General features: G+C 47.5%; 1 protein-coding gene across 1 annotated transcript; it reads right to left on the reverse strand.

Annotated features, from left to right (window-relative positions):
* Positions 1-2,839: 2,839 nt before the first annotated feature.
* LOC120647389 (24-methylenesterol C-methyltransferase 2) lies at positions 2,840-4,624 on the reverse strand. The gene has a single exon (XM_039924167.1). It carries the CDS (start codon positions 4,338-4,340, stop codon positions 3,231-3,233), a length of 1,110 nt encoding a protein of 369 aa, XP_039780101.1. The 5' UTR covers positions 4,341-4,624; the 3' UTR covers positions 2,840-3,230.
* Positions 4,625-17,488: the final 12,864 nt, after the last annotated feature.

Below are 17,488 nucleotides of genomic sequence, written 5' to 3' on the forward strand. Positions count from 1 at the left end.
GGTCCTTAGTAGTGACAAGATGGATACCTCCCTTCCTTGCTCTGCCACATTGGCACGAGCACACCAAATGGCAAATCCGTAGAAATGCCATCCATCCCGTCTAAACTTTCTTTACAAAAAAAACACCACATTTATCCCATCCCACATACGCACACATTTTCCTAAGCGTACTAATATCGATTAACATCCAAGCAAAATCAGACATTAATCTAGGTGCTCAAGGAATGGTCATCACAAATCAAGGAGTGGCTATCCAACCATGTTTTCATGCAAGCAAAAGATATGCAATTTTATAAAGCAGGCTATTGGATTGTGTTGATGAAAACTAGGACAGAATCATGCATCAAAGGATGGGATTGAACTTGCCGTCTTCGTAGCCTTCGGGGAGGTCCTGTCCTTCAGGGCGCGTGGGGTCGGCGGCACGCGGCTCTGCAGCGAGGGGGCGAGGTCGGGGCCGGGCCGGGCGGCGTGCGCGCGGCCGAGCGGCTGCGGGGCAGGGCGAGGGGGAGGAACACCGGGTCGGGCGGCGCTCGGGAGCGGGGCAGAGCAGGCCGGGGCGGGGAGGGTGGCGCGGTCGGGCCGCGCGGTAGAGGAAGAGGGGAAGAGAGAGGAAAGAAAAGAAAAGAAAAGAAAAGAAAAGGAGAAAGGAAAAAGGAAAATGGGAAAGAGAAAAAAAGAAAAGGGAGGGGAGAGAGAGAAAGAAGAGAGAGGGAGGGAGATTCGCGCCGGATCCGCGGCGCGCGGTCGGCCATGCGCAGCGCCGATCACGCGTGTTCGGTCGGGTGCGTGCGCGGGTCAAGGGTGAACAGAGTGATGGATTCGGATGTCGGGGTCGGGTCTTTCGAGGATCGGGAGATCGGGCGGGAAAAAGGTTCGAGCCCAACGACAAAAAACTTTTTAAACCATTTTATCGAGTGAATTATTTTGGTGGATTTCGGGATGTTACACTGTCCCCGCACCGCGTCACGCCGGAGGAGGGGGCGGATAGGGCCGTCAGGCTGGGATGGAGGGGAGCAGAGGATCATGAGGCCGGTGGGGAGGATGAGGAAGGAGGAAGAAGAATATGACGTGTGGGACCTACATGTTAGTGGGTGTGGAGGTGAGAATTGAAGGAGATGTTTTGATTTGGAGAATGAAAAGTGGAGAGTTTGTTTGAGTTAGCCTCTCAATATAAAGAGAAATTTGTTTAGAGAATCATATTGAGAGTCAAATAGGAAGTCAAAAATAATTACTCACTCTCTTGGAGATAATCCGTTCGAGGCCCTGTTTGGTATGTTGTAGCATGAGTAGCATAAAAATTTTGACCAATAATTAAGGGTACTAAATAAAGGCAATTTGTAAAACTAACTCCACAACTCTGCACTACTTCGCGAGACGAACCTAATGAGACCTTTGACCGCACGATTAGAGGATGGTTACTGTAGTATCACTGTAGCTAATCATCGATTAATTACTATCATTAGATTCGTCGTGAAAAGTTACAACCATCCGTGAAAAGGTTTTGCCAATAAACTTCGTTTAGTACTCCATGCTTGTGAGATTTTTTTTTTGGAATTGTGTGTGCTACTCATGCTATGCAACCAAACTGGGCCCGAATATCTGAAGGTTTTGCTCAAAAAACTGGGCCATTCTTTTTGCTCTCATGCGGAGCAGCACCAGGGTTAACGTATCCGACCGCTAACCGGTAACCGCCGGCCACCTGTTCCGGTTTACCGGACCGGTTTGGCCGGTTACCGGTAGAAACCGGTCAAATTTGAATTTGAATTCAAAAAACTCAGTTCAACCGGTTCGTACCGGTATACCGGTCGGTTAGACCGGTTTACCGGCCGGTTTGACCGGTTTGAATTCAAATCCAAATTTAAAATCGCATGTGTAACCGTTTTAGACCGGTATACTGGCCGGTTTGACTGGTTTACCGGCCGGTTAGACCGGTTTATCAAGTGGGCCTTAATGGGCCGTCTCATTTTTTTCTTTTTCTTTTTTGTTTTAACTTTAAATGCCTGAAAAGTATGTTAAACGAATGAATTTTGGAGAAAATTTGATAACATTAGATTCGTTGCACCTTGAAGTATTTTTAGAAATTTTTTAGAAATTTTTCATTTTTTTAATTTAAATTTAAATTTTGAATTTAGACCATTTCATACCGAACCGGAACCGGACCGGTAACCGGTCAAACCGCACCGGTTACCGACGGTTCGGTTAACCCTGAGCAGCACATGCCACCTCTGACAGCGACCGATCCTGCACGCCGGTGACGCGCGGGAGGGAAGGAGGCCCACCATCCACTGGGAGCCGCCCCCAACGGATATTTTTCACGCGACTAGTGGCGCGCGCGCGAGGGGCCACGCACGCGCGGGAAAGCAGGTGTCAGCTTTTTTCCAGTGTCCCTGCGCGGGCGCGGCAGTGCAGAAGAAAAGAAAGAAAAGGAGGCGAAACTGGCGTGCCGCGCCTCGGCCGCCGTGACGAGCTCACGTGCCCGGCTTGTCCCCGTCCCCCGCCCCGCCCCAAACCACTCCGCCAATTTTTATTTTACCCGGGCAGATCCATCAATCCGCCTAAACAACGCTTCAGATCCGGTATCTGCCATGGGACGAGAGATCGTAGCTCGCGACTGTCACGCACCACACGCTGCTCAATCCTTCAAAGGAGGAGGTAGAATGTGAAACAGCGGGAATGTTTGTCGTTTCCAACCATTTTCACCGCGCCCGCGCCCTGCCCGGCCGGCATGCCGTGTGCGCGGCACGACGGAACACGGGCCGTGGGACACGGGGAAAGTAAAACTGGTACGAAAAGCCCTAAGGTTTCCACAGATCTCAGCAAACAATTTCCTCCTCACTGGTACCAGTAAAATAGGGGAATTCAATTCAATTCCAACGTATTGTTGCAGACAAAAACATGGCCGATGCGATGATAGATAGAAGTAGATAAATATAGATGGATCCACCGATCAAGCGAGCGAGAAATCAAATCTAACTTCCAACCTCCTCTCCCTCCCTCTCTCTCTCCAACCGGATAATCCTCCACACAAAAAAAACAAACTGAAATCTACGAACAAGAAAAGAGTAACAACAAGCATATGGTTCCTTCCTAGCAGTATCCTCTCTTAAGAGATCAAATTATCTGATTCCTGAAGCTCTCCGAGTAGCCGGCTCTCCTTAATTACCACCTCTGCTGCTCCTGCCAGATTATTTCTTCTCCCCCTTGCGGTGGTCGAGTGTCCTAGTCTTACCCTATTTCGCCTCCTCGGTGGCGGCGGCGGCGGGGGGCTTGCGGAGGAGCACCATGTGCATGGGCGTGAAGATGCCGGTCTCGCCGCCTTTGGTGAGGTGCTGGGCGGTCTCGAAGAGCATCTCGTGCACCTCGCACACGCCCTTGGGGGCGATCCGGAGCATGGTGAGCACGCGGACGAGGAGGGAGTTGCGCCAGTAGGCGATGCGCCCCATCTTGAGGCGCGTCCACCAGGGCAGCGCGGGGGGCAGGGCGAGGTCCTGCTCCTTGACCACCTCGAAGCCGACCTCCTTGGCGATGGACGCGATCTCGTCCTGGCGGCGCAGCCCCGGGAGCGCGTCGCCGCGCTCGATGCCTTGGATGCAGTCGACGTGGTCCGGGTCCTCGGCGCGGTACAGCGATGTGGTGACCCACTCGTAGGAGACGTAGAGGCCGCCGGGCTTGAGCACGCGGAACACCTCGCCGTAGACGTCCTGCAGCCTGGGCGCGTGGCAGGTGGCCTCGATGGAGTAGGCGCCGTCGAAGGAGGCGTCCGGGAAGGGCATGGAGAGGAAGTTGCCGCAGACGACCTCGCAGCGGGAGTCGAGGCCGGCCTTGCGGTTGTGGGCGCGGGCGCGGTTCACCTGGTAGTCGTTGATGGTGATGCCGACGACGTTGGATCCCGAGTACCCGGCGATGGCGCGCATGGGCCCGCCGACGCCGCAGCCGACGTCGAGGAGGCGGTGGCCCGGCTTGGCGCCGAGGAGGTCGACGACGCGCTCCTCGTGGACGCGCGTGGCCTCGCGGTGGGAGCGGCCCGGGAGGGAGGGCGAGAAGTGGAAGGACTGGCCCCAGCCCCACTCGTAGATGTCGGTGACGAGGTTGTAGAAGGTGTCCACGAAGTCGGGCACCTTCTCCGCCGCGGCGGCGGTGGTGGCCGTCTCCTTGGGGCGGCGGAAGAAGGACCAGTACTGCGTGTACTTGTCCTGCACCTTGTCCCGCGTGATGGATCCCATCTTGAGATCCACCGCGCGCTTGCCCTTCACCTCCGCCGCGCCCATCACCCAGACGAACCAGTACACCAGCCCGACCCCGACGACCGCCGCCGTCCACGCCATCGTCGCCGCCTCCATCCCGCGCGCACGCACGCGGGAGCCGGGAACCTCCCTCTTCAGCGGCGAGGAGGGGAAGTGGGAGGAGGAGAGGAATGAACAGGAGGGCCGGGGGATTTGGGGGGGCTTCGGGGATTTAAGCAAGCGAGCGCGTGAGCAAGCGGGATTTTTGGGCGGAGCGCGTGCGGGGCGGCTGGCTCGCGCCGCACGTCGCGGCGGGGCGCGCCCCCCTGTGGCGCTGGGCTCCGATCCGATCGGACGGCTGCCGCGAGACCGATGGCGATGCCGCAGGGCCAGGGCCCGGGGGTGCAGCTGCTGCGGCGGCTGCCGAGTTTTTTTATGGGTAGGACCCCGAAGGGCCGGAAATATTCAGTTCTCGGTGAAAATGTAAAAATTTTGTGAAAAAATATAGTTGGAAGATTCAAAAAAATTTCAAACGATGTACATTCATAGTGCATCATTAGATGTACTTTGTATCAAAAGTTGAGATGCAAACTCAATCTATAAAAATTCAAACAAAAACGACAAACTCAAAGTGTATAAAGCACTACAAGACAATTTTGTCTTGTAGTGCACTTGTATATGGAATTCGTTATTTTCATATGAATTTTTTCAAAATGACTTTGCATCTCAACTTTTGATACAAAGCACACTTAATGAGGCACTATAGATGTGCATCGTTTGAAATTTTTTAGGCACTTGTAATTATAAATTTTTAAAGATTTTTTATGTTTTTTATCGAAAAAGGGGTTTGCACTAAGCCCGTGTTTGGTTGCGTAATTCCAAATTCTAAATTTTTTTTCCGGCACCTGCATGGAGACTTAAATCTAGACGAAATAAAAAACGCATTGCGACTGCTATCTGTAAATGCCGAGACGAATCTAACGAACCTAATTAGGCTATAATTAGATGCTAAAGTGCTACAGTAATGCTACAGTAAATAACCTCTAACGACAGATTAATTAGTCTCATTAGATTCGTCTCGCGATTTACAGACCAGTTCTGTAATTATTTTTATGATTAGTCAATATTTAGTACTTCAAATGTAGAAAGATGTCTTTTCAAAATTTTTACAGACTGCAACGAAACAGGGCCTAAATATTTTGCCAGTTTGGAGAGGGCCCGCCGGGCCCGGGCCCGTGCCCGTGCATGGGGAAGTGACGCAGGTCGGGTGGTGGTGCCGTGGTGGTAGGCTCCAGAGCCAGCCAGATTGGTTTTGGCACGGGGCGGGGGGCACGAGGCGGAACGCGCTGGCGCGGACGCGGATGATACAGGGAGGAGAGCTGGAGAGGCCGGTTCGCACGGGCATCCTGCTGTACTGCCATGTGTGCGTGCTTGGGCCTTGGGCCTACCGTCATCCTTCTATGCGCTGGCGGCTGGATTTCTAATTTCTTCTTCCTCCTCGGCAAAAAAAAAGGAAGTTTTTTTTGCTTCTTGTTCTCGCTTCTGATCCGGCTTGACGATGGAACTACTCCTCGGCCGTGTTTGGTTTTCCCGTGAAAACTTTTTCAAAAAAAAGACGAATATATACGTGGAGTACTAAATAAAATTTATTTGTTAAATTTTTTTATGGATGGAGGTAACTTTTCGAGCCGAATCTAATAAGCCAAGTTTCATTATGATTGGCTACAGTGATGCTACAGTAACCGTCCCTAATCATTCTCCAATCATGCGGTCAAAAAACTTATTAGCTACAGCGCATACTACAGTACCATAATTTTGGAAGTTATTTTATAATTAGACTTCATTTAATACCTCTAATTAGTTGTCAAAATGGCAAAAAAAATTCATGAAAAATTTTTCACCCCCTAACCAAACATGACCCTAGCATTGTGCGTTGCAAACAAAGGGTTATTGGCTGGTTGCTCAATAAGCTCATGCACACAAAATGTAGGATTGTAGTCTGTTTATGTGATGCAAATGTAATGCCAACGTTATCTGCAATAATATTTTTTTGCAAGATCATATGCGCATCAAAGCCCAAAAGAGTTTGTCGAAAATCATATAAAGAACCGGGGATGATTTATCTCCTCTCCACATTTGCCATCGAAGAGGAGGCAGGGGATGGGATGAGTTTGAAGGTGCACCAAGGGACTCGATGATTTATCTCCTCTCCCCCCGCGGTCAAATCAGCATTCACTGAATCACCAGATGACTTACTTTTGTAGCAGACAAACGGAGGCCCACGGGCTTCTTTCGGCATGAGATCGAGGCCCACTTCTATCCTTTATCCCACCCCACTCTGTCTACTCTGTCACTCCGGAAAAGTTTACCTTTGAGCTTTGCTGCTCTGCTAAAGCGTCATCTGTCAAAACGGGCAAAGCTAAGTAAAAGTGCTTTAATATTGGAAATTAGGTACGCTCTCCGTCCCATAATATTTGTACATTTAAGATCGAATATGTAAATCAATGTATGATGTGAAATTACAAAAATACCTTTTGTTTTTTGAGAAGAATCCGAATACTATTTTGTCTCTTGTGAGAAGGATGCGGATATTGTTTTGTCTTTTTTGTGAGAAGACTCCGGATACTCTTGTCTTTTATGTTAGTGGAGTCAAATTAGCTATATTTTGTGGGACAAATTTTAAATTCTAGATGTGCACGGAGGGAGTAGTGTGTAGTGGTAGGGATTAAGAATAGCTTATGGAGCGGCCAAATGCCTTTTTTTTCGAGCTTAGAGAATCCAACTCAAATCCTGAAATTACACTTTCGTGGTGTCGTATCTTCTTCACCTTGCAAGTTGCAGCCTCTTGGTGGACACCTTGAAACATAATATTTCCCTTGGTCACAAGTTACAATTCGTTTTGACTTTCTTTTATTATACATAAGATACAGATAGAATGTATATCTTGTTGCATAGCAAAATATAGTATATCTAAAATACCTAACTACCTAAGACAGATCTTTTCACCTAAAGAGTCGATGCATTCCGATGCACCTCGTTGACCGCACGATAGCTAAATTTCTATTTGTCTCGGTTGGAGTTTCATGGACACATATATATATATATATATACACACACACACTAGAAATTAGGTAACCGTGCCAGATGAATTTTATGGTGATGAAACTATCCTCACATCCCATGAAACTTCCACTGAGGCTGGCCTTAGCCGTTAGATTAGTGTCCAATTATCCATTAACCGCCGGATCCTATACTAGTAGATGCCTGCGCACTAGCAGGGGGGAAAAAATCTAGAACGCTCTATCAGACAAAAAGAAATCAGGCTAGATAGGCGTTAAATACCATGGTAGAAGATGCCTGTGCACTAGAATGCTTCAGAAAAGGGAAAATAAGGATAGATAGCAATTAGTAAATACTAGTTAGGAAGGACAACCAAAGATGTTAGAGAAGTATATTAAAGTGAAAAAAAATATTTAAAGATGGACAACACCTATCTAGAATGGTCTGACCATAACAAGGGCTTGGATACATTATTCAGAGAAAAAGAACTTCATCACATCACATTATGAATTTTAGTTTGACTACGAGTACATACACGCTACGCTAGCCACTGTACCGACAGCTGCCATATTTCCTGAAGCGTGCCATACCACGCTCTCAGAATTTTATCAGCTATCTTCTCACGTTTCAACCACAGCAGCGTCGATGAGTCGATGACCTACAAGGCGGTCGCACGCGTGCTCTGCCGGCATGGCCGCCATGGAGGGCGGCATCGGCATGCCATGACGGCACGAAGCCATAGGCACGCGGCACGCCGAGACTACAAGGCGACAAGGCGACAAGAGCCTCCAGGCCGCATCCATGCGCTACAGGAGGAACAGGAGAGTCAAGGACAGAGAAGGTGCCGGTGGCACCGCCGCCGGACGAGGCTCCGCTGCAGTTACGTCCCCGCAGTTGAGTCACTGCGTGTGGGGCCTGCATGTAGTGGGGCCCACGTGGCAGTGACCCAACTGCAGGGGACGTTACTGCAGCGGATCCGGTTCCACCGCCGCCTGCCCAACCGCACTCGCGCTCGCGCGCGTGATCCCAGAAAAGTCGTGATGCCTTTGCTGTGCCGACGGGCGACGGCAGCCCGTCCGCCAACGGCCCACCTCGTCGTGCTCGCCCCCACTGGGCCTCAGATGCCTTTCCGTAGTTTGTTTCCGGCCCACGGGCCATCATGCGCTCTGGGCTGTGGCTTTCTCATCTTCCTCGCGCATCATTTGTACCACCAGCGCCTTTTTTATTTTTATATTTTTCGAAAATATTTTTTACAGAAATATATTTTCAATATCACATTTTACAGTTTTGTACCCCTACCGCCCGGCAGGGGGGCGGCAGGGGGCCTGCCGCCCAGCAACGGGGCGGCAGGGACTTATATATAAATTTTAAAAAAAATTATTTGAGCGGAAGTTCTTGGCGGGAGCCTGCCGCCCCCCTGGCGGGCGGCAGGGGGGCGGCAGGCTCCCCACTCCTGTATAAAAGGGTTTTTCTCCCTCTCCCCCCTCATTTGCTTCCCACGACATCCAGAGAGCGGGAGGGAGAGAGGAGGGGTGAGGGAGAGAGTTGTAACGGCGAAGCCCTGCCGGATTTTGGATCCTAACCGCAGGTAATAAATTTTTCTCAACTTTCTCGATCTAAATTTATTGTATGTTTAATTCTATAATTAGTGTATGCAGCAGTAATGATATTTTCGCGATTTAGATAATGTTTTTAATATAATTTAGGTAGAATTAAGATTAGGTAGAATTAAGATTAGTTTTTAGAAAACCCAATTAGGTTTACCAACAACTTTTGTAGGAAATGCACGAAAATGTTAGAAAAGTTTATGAAAATTTAAGATAAATTGTAGAAAAATGCAGAAAAATTGTAGAAAATGCAGAAAATTTATATTTTTTGTGTGTTAGGTATGGCCGGAGATACGCCAGCTCTACTTGACGAAGTCATAGACTCGTCGCACCGGTCCTTTCTTGCTGTGGTTCAGCGCGTGAAACTTAACGTGCTGCGTCCACGTCCACCAGCGGAGTTTATTCCTGTTGAGCCACGATGGGTGCCCAGGTGATATGTCGTCGGATTATGTTTTTAAAAATACGTTTGTTTCGTATACGTTTCGTACATAATGTACTTACATTTGATCGTTCTATTTTTCAGGTTGAGTGAGGCTGGTCTTCTTACTATAGGTCGTCTTGCTGAGAGTGGTTTAGTACAGCTGGACAGGTCCCTACTGACGGCTCTAGTTGATAGATGGAGGCTTGAGACAAACACCTTCCACCTCCCTTGTGGGGAGATGACACCGACCCTACAGGACGTTGCGATGCTGCTGGGTCTTCCTATCAGTGGGGATGCCGTAGGGCCTCGTGTCGTCCCGCCTACGTGGTTGGACGATCTAGAAGAGCGTTTTGCAAATATTGATATCGCGATTGATGTAGAAGAGCACCCAAAAGCAACAGGCCCTGCCAAGGCATGGATCCTCCAGTTCTAGGTACATACATTGTTATGGAACGATTAATGTTAGAGTTATGCTTTTTACTAGTGCAGTTATGGTTTTATTTTATAATTGATCTCGTACTCATAAATGTTCATCTTTTCTATGCAGCCCGACAATTTGGCACATGATGCTGATGATGATAGCGTCACTCGATCCCTTGAGGCATACCTGTTGTGGTTGTTTGGATACATAATGTTCAACAACTCACACGGGGCCTATGTGGATAGGGTGCTTGTGCCTTACGCACTGGAGATCACAGAGGCAGCTGTGGAGGAAATGCCTCAATACAGTTGGGGTGCAGCGGTACTTGCAACCACGTACCGTGGCCTCTGCAAGGCATCGGTGCAAAATAAGCACAATGCAATTCTTACAGGATGTCCAATTCTGCTACAGCTTTGGTCGTACGAGAGGATAGCAATTGGTCGCCCGATTGTCGACCACTCACCGTATGAGCTGGATATGTACGGTGACACCGAGGACGATAGGCCCACCATGGGGACTCTCCGGTACGCTCGTCAGGTACGGAAATAACTGCTACTCGTACTATTCTGTTGGCAATTCTGTTGCTTTGTTTTACCTTCTTTGTATTTCTTATTTGTACATATTATTATTAATTTTGTGCAGAAGAGGTGGGCCCACGTACAGTCTCGCCGGGCCTATCCTGATTTTGTTGCTGATTTTGATCGGTTGACACCTGAAGACGTCGTGTGGGAGCCCTACTCCGAGTTGGCTATAAACACTCGTGCACCGATCGGGATATCTTCGGTTTGCTTTCAGGACCAGGCCTTATGGATGACAACTACAGCGTTGGTGTACGACGTTTACATTGAGGCTCACTGCCCGGACAGAGTCAGGAGACAGTTCGGTCAAAGGCAGTTGTATCCTGTGCCGTCCGCATTGGATCGGGTCGAACGCCATGACCACAGGTAACAATTCATATACTATTTCAGTGACTATGCATTGTAGAGTTAACTAATCATATTTGACTAAATTGATTTCAATATTTAGTTTATCGAGGACTGGGCAACCCTTCTCCAACATGTGGGTGACAAGGGTGCAGCCTTGGGTCGACGGCTGGGACCAGGCAGAGGAGAACGTGGCGCTTGCGACCCCTGCACACACGGAGGCTTCGTACAGGGCGTACCTGAGCTGGTACCAGCCTCAGACTCGTTGCCGCTTGATATATGTTGACATGCAACCACAGCCGCATGTTGCGACAGCACAGGATGGATACGCACGATATAGGGATGAAGCATTAGCTGGGGCGGTGAGTCAAAATTATCATCGCTTTTCAAATACTTTGGATTACATTGTTAATGCATTTTTTTTTCTTGCTTGCAGTTTGAAATGTGCAGGTTGATGGACTTAGATGCCAGGGCGAATTTGATGAGGATTCGAGGGGGATCTATGATGGATAGGAATGAGCAAGAGTCAGCCTGGACCCGAGTTTCACAAAGAGCCCATTCCATGCTTGAATCCTTTGGTAGCCGGACATCGTACGATGACTCGTACGGTTCGTCTCAAGCCTCGACCTCGTTTCCTTGTGGTCCCACACAGCAGCAGTCTTCCCAAGCACCTTATTGGTCTCAGCAGCATTATCCAGGTACGTGAGGATACTTACTAACTTCCTACTTTGAAGCCAACAATTAATTCCCAGTCCATACAGGTGATGCACACCCACCTTACCAACCTCACGGAGGGACTCAGTTTAGTACCATGGCACCAGCTGCAGGGATGTCATTTCAACCAACACAGGCACCACCACGACCTTTCGGTAAACATATAGTTAATATCTTAATTTCAATTAATTGTGGTATGAAGTCTAATTCCTTTTGTATTTACATATAGGATCACAACAGGGGTATGATGCTGGACCTTTTTCGTATTACCCTACGGCGACAGCAGAAGGAACGCAAGGTAAATACCTAATCTGTAGCCCGAATTTATCACGTGCTTCTTATCTCTATGAATATTTTAAATAATTTGAACGGTTTACAGGATCGCACCACCAGCTTCCTGATATGGGTCACTCCTCGTATCCACCACCACCAGGTATGTATGATGAATATATACCAAAATATATGACTTATAAGACGATATTAAGATATCTTAATTGCTACTGTATAGGGCCCACACAGGATACCTTTGAGGCGAACTTCGAAGATTGGAGTCGGTTATTTTCTACACCTAACCCGCAGGCCGATATTACCTTCCAGACACCTGTGCCCACCGGACGTCCAAGTAGAGATGTAGGGCCTCCAGAGCGACACACCTACTCTACAGACCACGTCCACGCTCAGCGTAAAAGAGGTCGACATGGCCGGGGTGGTTAGGATGTGCGTCTAGCTGTTTCTGTATTTTTGTTATGGACATGTCATCATGTTATACTTATTTCGTTCTCATACATCACCTATTTCGTTCTCATTTGTGTATGAGTGTGAATTGCTAGCTTATACTTTTCATATGCATGTTCTTTACTAATGGTTTTTATTTGTATCCATATCTAAAACACATCTAATGGTGTCGTTCACAACAGGGAGCCTGCCGCCCGCCAGGGGGGCGGCAGGCTCCCACCAAGGGCATCTGCGCAAATAATTTTTTTTAAATTTACATATAAGTCCCTGCCGCCCCGCTGCTCATCTGCGCAAATAAATTTTTTTTAAATTTACATATAAGTCCCTGCCGCCCCGCTGCTGGGCGGCAGGCCCCCTGCCGCCCCGCTGCTGTGCGGTAGGGGTACAAAACTGTAAAATGTGATATTGAAAATATATTTTTGTAAAAAATATTTTCGAAAAATATAAAAATAAAAAAGGCGCTGTACCACCACACAGCAGCAGCTCGTGGCCAGTTGCCCATCTCTGTAGGCACGCGCAGCCTGCCGCCGCCATCGCCAACGGCCACAGCCAATTTCTTCTCCGGTCGTCCGCCGTGGCAGCGTGGCTCGAGGCCTCCGCTTCAACAAGTCCATAATTCTTTGCACGAGGTAACCACTGTGCCCACGCCCCACGCGCAGGCTGTCCCGGCTATTTGGGGGGTAAAACCCTAGTTCGTCCTTACTTTCTTGATGTTGATGGCAATATTGCAAAATAATAATGTGTTCGTTCGAGTTTCATTACCTACCTGTCGACTCGTTAGCTGTCCTGTCATACGCTCTCACATTAGAGACCTGGGCACGATTTAGCTTTTATGTCTTACTTATTACTATGCGAATTGTGAATTGTGCAAGTAATTTTATCTGGCTGGTTTAAGAGATTAAAAGAAAGTGCATGCCTTAGTCAATAGATTGCTATTTTATTTCGTGTTCTTCAGTGTACAAGGGTGTACAGCGTTTTCTCTGCAATTTGATGGCTGGTCCAAATCGTCTGATATTCTGGTCAAATGATTACATCATGGGCGAAGGGTATGGCATTTTCTTGTGTGCAAATCATAAATTTATTTGAAAAATAAGCGATAATACTGATCCAACTCAAGTTGGAAAATAATGATCACTGCTGACCTTGAGGGTTTAGGTCGCTTAGTTGTATCACACTACTATCTACAAGCTCAAAGAAAATGGCTGATTTTCAGTACACGACAAACACATAAGTTCTTAACACACTTTCTGTATGATGGACCTGCGAATCAGCAAAGATGTTAGTGTAACACGTACACAAGCAGAAGGCTCATACACAACACTTGGCCAAGTATATTCAAATTCTTCATCAGTTGACAAGTAATAACACCCGTTTGATTTTCTGGGGTTTTAAATCTAGCTTTAACTGTATGCGTTTCTTTCTTGATTGAGACAATCTATTTTTTCTTTTGAGGTAAGGTTTTGTATGGCTGTATGGACAAGCTATGGAGTAGGTGCGTAGGACCACATGCTGCTTCCTTTCTCCTGCATCTCTTTTTTATTATTCCTCCCATCATGAGTTGTAGTCTGTCATATCAGATGAAATTGTGCTCAGCCTCTGAAGCATCGTATCATTTATCAGTTGAAGTTTCATAGGCTCCGCCCCCTTCGCTTCACAAACTTCTTCATCTGTTAGATGCCACATGCGTGTTTGGTTTGCACCAAACACTAACCTGGCCAAAATTCATCTAGGCCCCAGATGTTTCAAATGCATGGCGAACACCTGGGATTTTTCTACCAAAGTCTAGAAAACCTTTTTGGCCTGCTTTAGGCTTCGAGTATTATTAAAGCATGGGGTCTGGACTTCTTGTTACCTGGTAATTGAGTCTTTCTATTAATTTGGATTATAAATGATCAAAACCTAGATTGAGTTCAGTCCCCTTATAGAATTATAGGTTGCGGTCATCCTGATTCCCGATCTCCTTTATCATGGTCACAAAAAACGTTCTTGATAACGATAAATCCTGGAAGGTACGGATATTTGACCTTCACCTTCACCTTCTTTTGTGCTCAGAATTCATAGCCTGTAATTTCTGCAGGATTAGTTTGTCAAATAGAGTTACATGTGTCTAAATCATTTTTTGAACGCAAACATGTCTAAATCATGGACCTGCAGACTTCCAAAAGCCACCTGACATCACTACCAGATCAGCTTGACCTGAAATTCACAGTAACAAGTTGTTTTTTTAATATATATATATATACTGGTTAGCTCTGTCCTTTGATGACAGATTTCTGCGATTATTGTTCTCGTTTCCAAATAACACAGATAGTATTGTTTGATTGTTTTTTTTATCGTGTCATTGTAAGTTCAAACTATGGAGTCTATCCTCTTAAATTGTGATATATACCATGCTTTCATTTATCCTCCTTCCTACTGTAATTTCTGGACTCTGGTAATGATGAAGTGCTTTGATGAGGTGTGTCATTGTAAATTTGAACTACCCTCTCAAATTGTAATGTGTCCGCTACTTGTGTTCGTGTTTTCATGTGTTTGGCGGTAATTCCTTGTGCATGATGATTCCTTTTTTTTAGAACATGCAACGTGTGCTAATATAAACTCTGTTTATTATGTCCTCTTAACATGTGAAACCCCAAGATGGCGGCTTTAGCATGTTATTTTGCTTCTTAGTCCAGCATACCAGCTCTAGCGTGTCCTTTCTTTTTACTATTTTTGTTTTCAAACTGTATGTACCATGTTTCCCACATGACCCGTCATTCTCTTGGCTGCTCAGCCACAGCCTAGGTGGCGTAAGTAGCGTGCATTATGTGCTGGTTTCCGCTCTTTTCTTTTGAGATAGCATATGCTGTGTTTGGTGAAGTGTGTTTTTAAGTCCATTATAGTACTGAGCAATTTGGATTCTTTTGCAGGACCAAAATTCCCTTCAATACAAAAGGAAAAAGGAATATCTGGCTAGCTGGAGTAGATTCTTATATACTAGTAGGACAGTTCGAGGTTGAATTCTTGTGCAGGCAATGAGTTGGCTGCTGAAGGCTTCGCAGAATCCACTTGTATCTCTTTGAGACTAGCTACGACTAGGATGGCTTTTGAGTTGTTCCGATGTCGGTATCCTGGTAGGGTTCCTAGCTACCTCGGACTCGGAGGCGTATGTAGCGAAAATGGCCTCTCATGTCATATTTCAATATATTGTTTTGGCGATCGATGACATACACAATACTTGGACTAATATGATTATTAAGATAATCATTCTCCGGCTTTTAGGTTCAAGTGATGACAAAGAGAAGATAGGCAAAGTTAGGCCCGAAGCTCTTCGGTCGGTAGCACCGGAAGAACCGACGCATGGTATTTTGGTGCAGAAGGGAATCGAAGCCAAGTCATCTTATAGGCACCGGATGAACCGATGGTTCAAAAAGGGGCATCGGTGCATTGGGCGTACTGTGTTCCAGAGACGATACAAGTCGCGCAAGAGCCAAGTCTTCAGCACCGGTTGAATCGGTGAAACATCGGTGCATACCATCGGTGTAATGACGTCAGCTGTTAGGAGTTCAATGGCTACTTCGGATTATGAGTGACCGGATGAACCGACGCTACCCCAGCCAGAGGCATCGGTTCATCCGATGATACGCAGATTTTCTGCTGACCGCTGGAGCAACGGCTACAAGACTTGGTGGCCTATATATACGCCTCACCCCGGCCATTTGAAGTTTGCTGGAGTTGCTGAACATCCCACACACACCCAAGATCATCTCCAAGCCATACAAGAGCATCAAGATCATATCCTTAGCTTTTAGCACTAGCTTATAAAGTGTGAGTGCTAGAATAACTCTTAGTGAGTGAGATTGCAAGGTATTGAACCTTTGTGCTGTGGTTCTCTAGTGAACCAAACAAAAGCTTGGTGCGCCGGCCTCTTTAGAGCTGCGAAGCTCGCCGACAACGTCATCGACCCTCCGACTTGGTGTGGAGCGGCGACGACATCTTTGTGCGGGGGACGTGGAGACCCCCATCCTTTGTGGAAAAGCTCCTTAGTGGAACCCGGGGCCAAGGTGACCATGATTGTGTTCACGGAAAAGACTTGGTGGCCGAGTAGCAATACTCTTAGTGAGTGCTACAACAATGTGGATGTAGGTGTGCCTTTGTGGCTAACCGAACCACGGGATAAACACCCGCGTCAAGAGTTTGCTATCTCCTATCCCGCTCTTTAAGATTCCGCATTTAATACTTGCAACATTTGTGCCTTTACTTTCATAGAATAATTTTTTGTTAGGAAATGCTATAGGGTGCATAACTCTTTTGGGATATGGGTTTCACACTAGAACAACCTAGTTGCACATCTAGATAGTTTGAATTAGTTTAAATTTTGTGCAAACTAGTTAGAGCCATAGGTCAAATTTTTTTATTAGTACCTAATTCACCCCTCCCCGTCTTAGGTTAGAGCTCCAGATCAAGCTTATTAAAACGATAAAACGACGAAACGAATAGAGGGTAGATTTTAACGAAACGATAGACGTTTTAACGTTTAAACGGACGTTGTTTCACAAGGACGTTTTCTCGTGAAAACGTCGTTTTCACGTCGTGAAAACGTCGTTTTCACGTCGTGAAAACGTCGTTTTAATAACAGGGCTCCAGATCACTCTTAGCGTAGATAGCGGGCAGCCATGAGCGCCTCTGTATGACTATGGAGTGTCTTGGAACCCATTCAGCATTTGAGCCCAGCACAGGGGCAGGCGACGGCGTCGCTGAAAAGCCATGGTGGGTCATGCAACAGCGATGATGGACGACGACGCTGTGTGATGACAACATTGCCTCTCCTTGGCAGCACTATCTAGGATACTGTGAGAACAGGTCCATATGCATATATGAACTATCTAGGATCGATGACCGATTTGAGCTTTCATTACCAGAGTGTACTTGATGATCGGCTACTTTTTTAATCAAAAAATGAAAATTTGTCGTGTGTGTTTGGCCTTAGCGTAACCACGATGCCCCGGCGGGTGGTGATTGGTAGAGCGGCAGTCAATTATGGGAACAGAGCAAACCCAGACATCTGTTCTCTATCAGAGGCCGGGTTCATCAGCTGCGCCCCCTGCGCTGGGCATGCATATGGTGTCCAGAGCTCATGAACCCTGGCTGGCTGCTGGCTCATCCACCACACGCCACCCGAATGGACACGCAGACCCAGCACATTCGCTAGCACTGTCTCGCTGGTGAGGTGGTGACGCTCGCCGCGCAGACCGCAGAGCCCCCACGCCGGCCGGCTCGCCGTTGGTTCGATCCGGTGGCCGCCCGGCCGGCCGGCGCTACCCCCCAATACCCATGGCGCCAGAGACAGGTCGCTCATCACGTGAACACACGCGGTGGTGGAGCGGAACGGGTCGTGCGTGCGT

The sequence above is a fragment of the Panicum virgatum genome, chromosome 9K (assembly GCF_016808335.1).
Source record: "Panicum virgatum strain AP13 chromosome 9K, P.virgatum_v5, whole genome shotgun sequence".
NCBI classification, from domain to species: Eukaryota; Viridiplantae; Streptophyta; class Magnoliopsida; order Poales; family Poaceae; genus Panicum; species Panicum virgatum.

Bases quoted from the DNA above. Each gene is read 5' to 3' on its own strand.
- LOC120647389 (XM_039924167.1), bottom strand. From the start codon at position 4,340: ATGGAGGCGGCGACGATGGCGTGGACGGCGGCGGTCGTCGGGGTCGGG.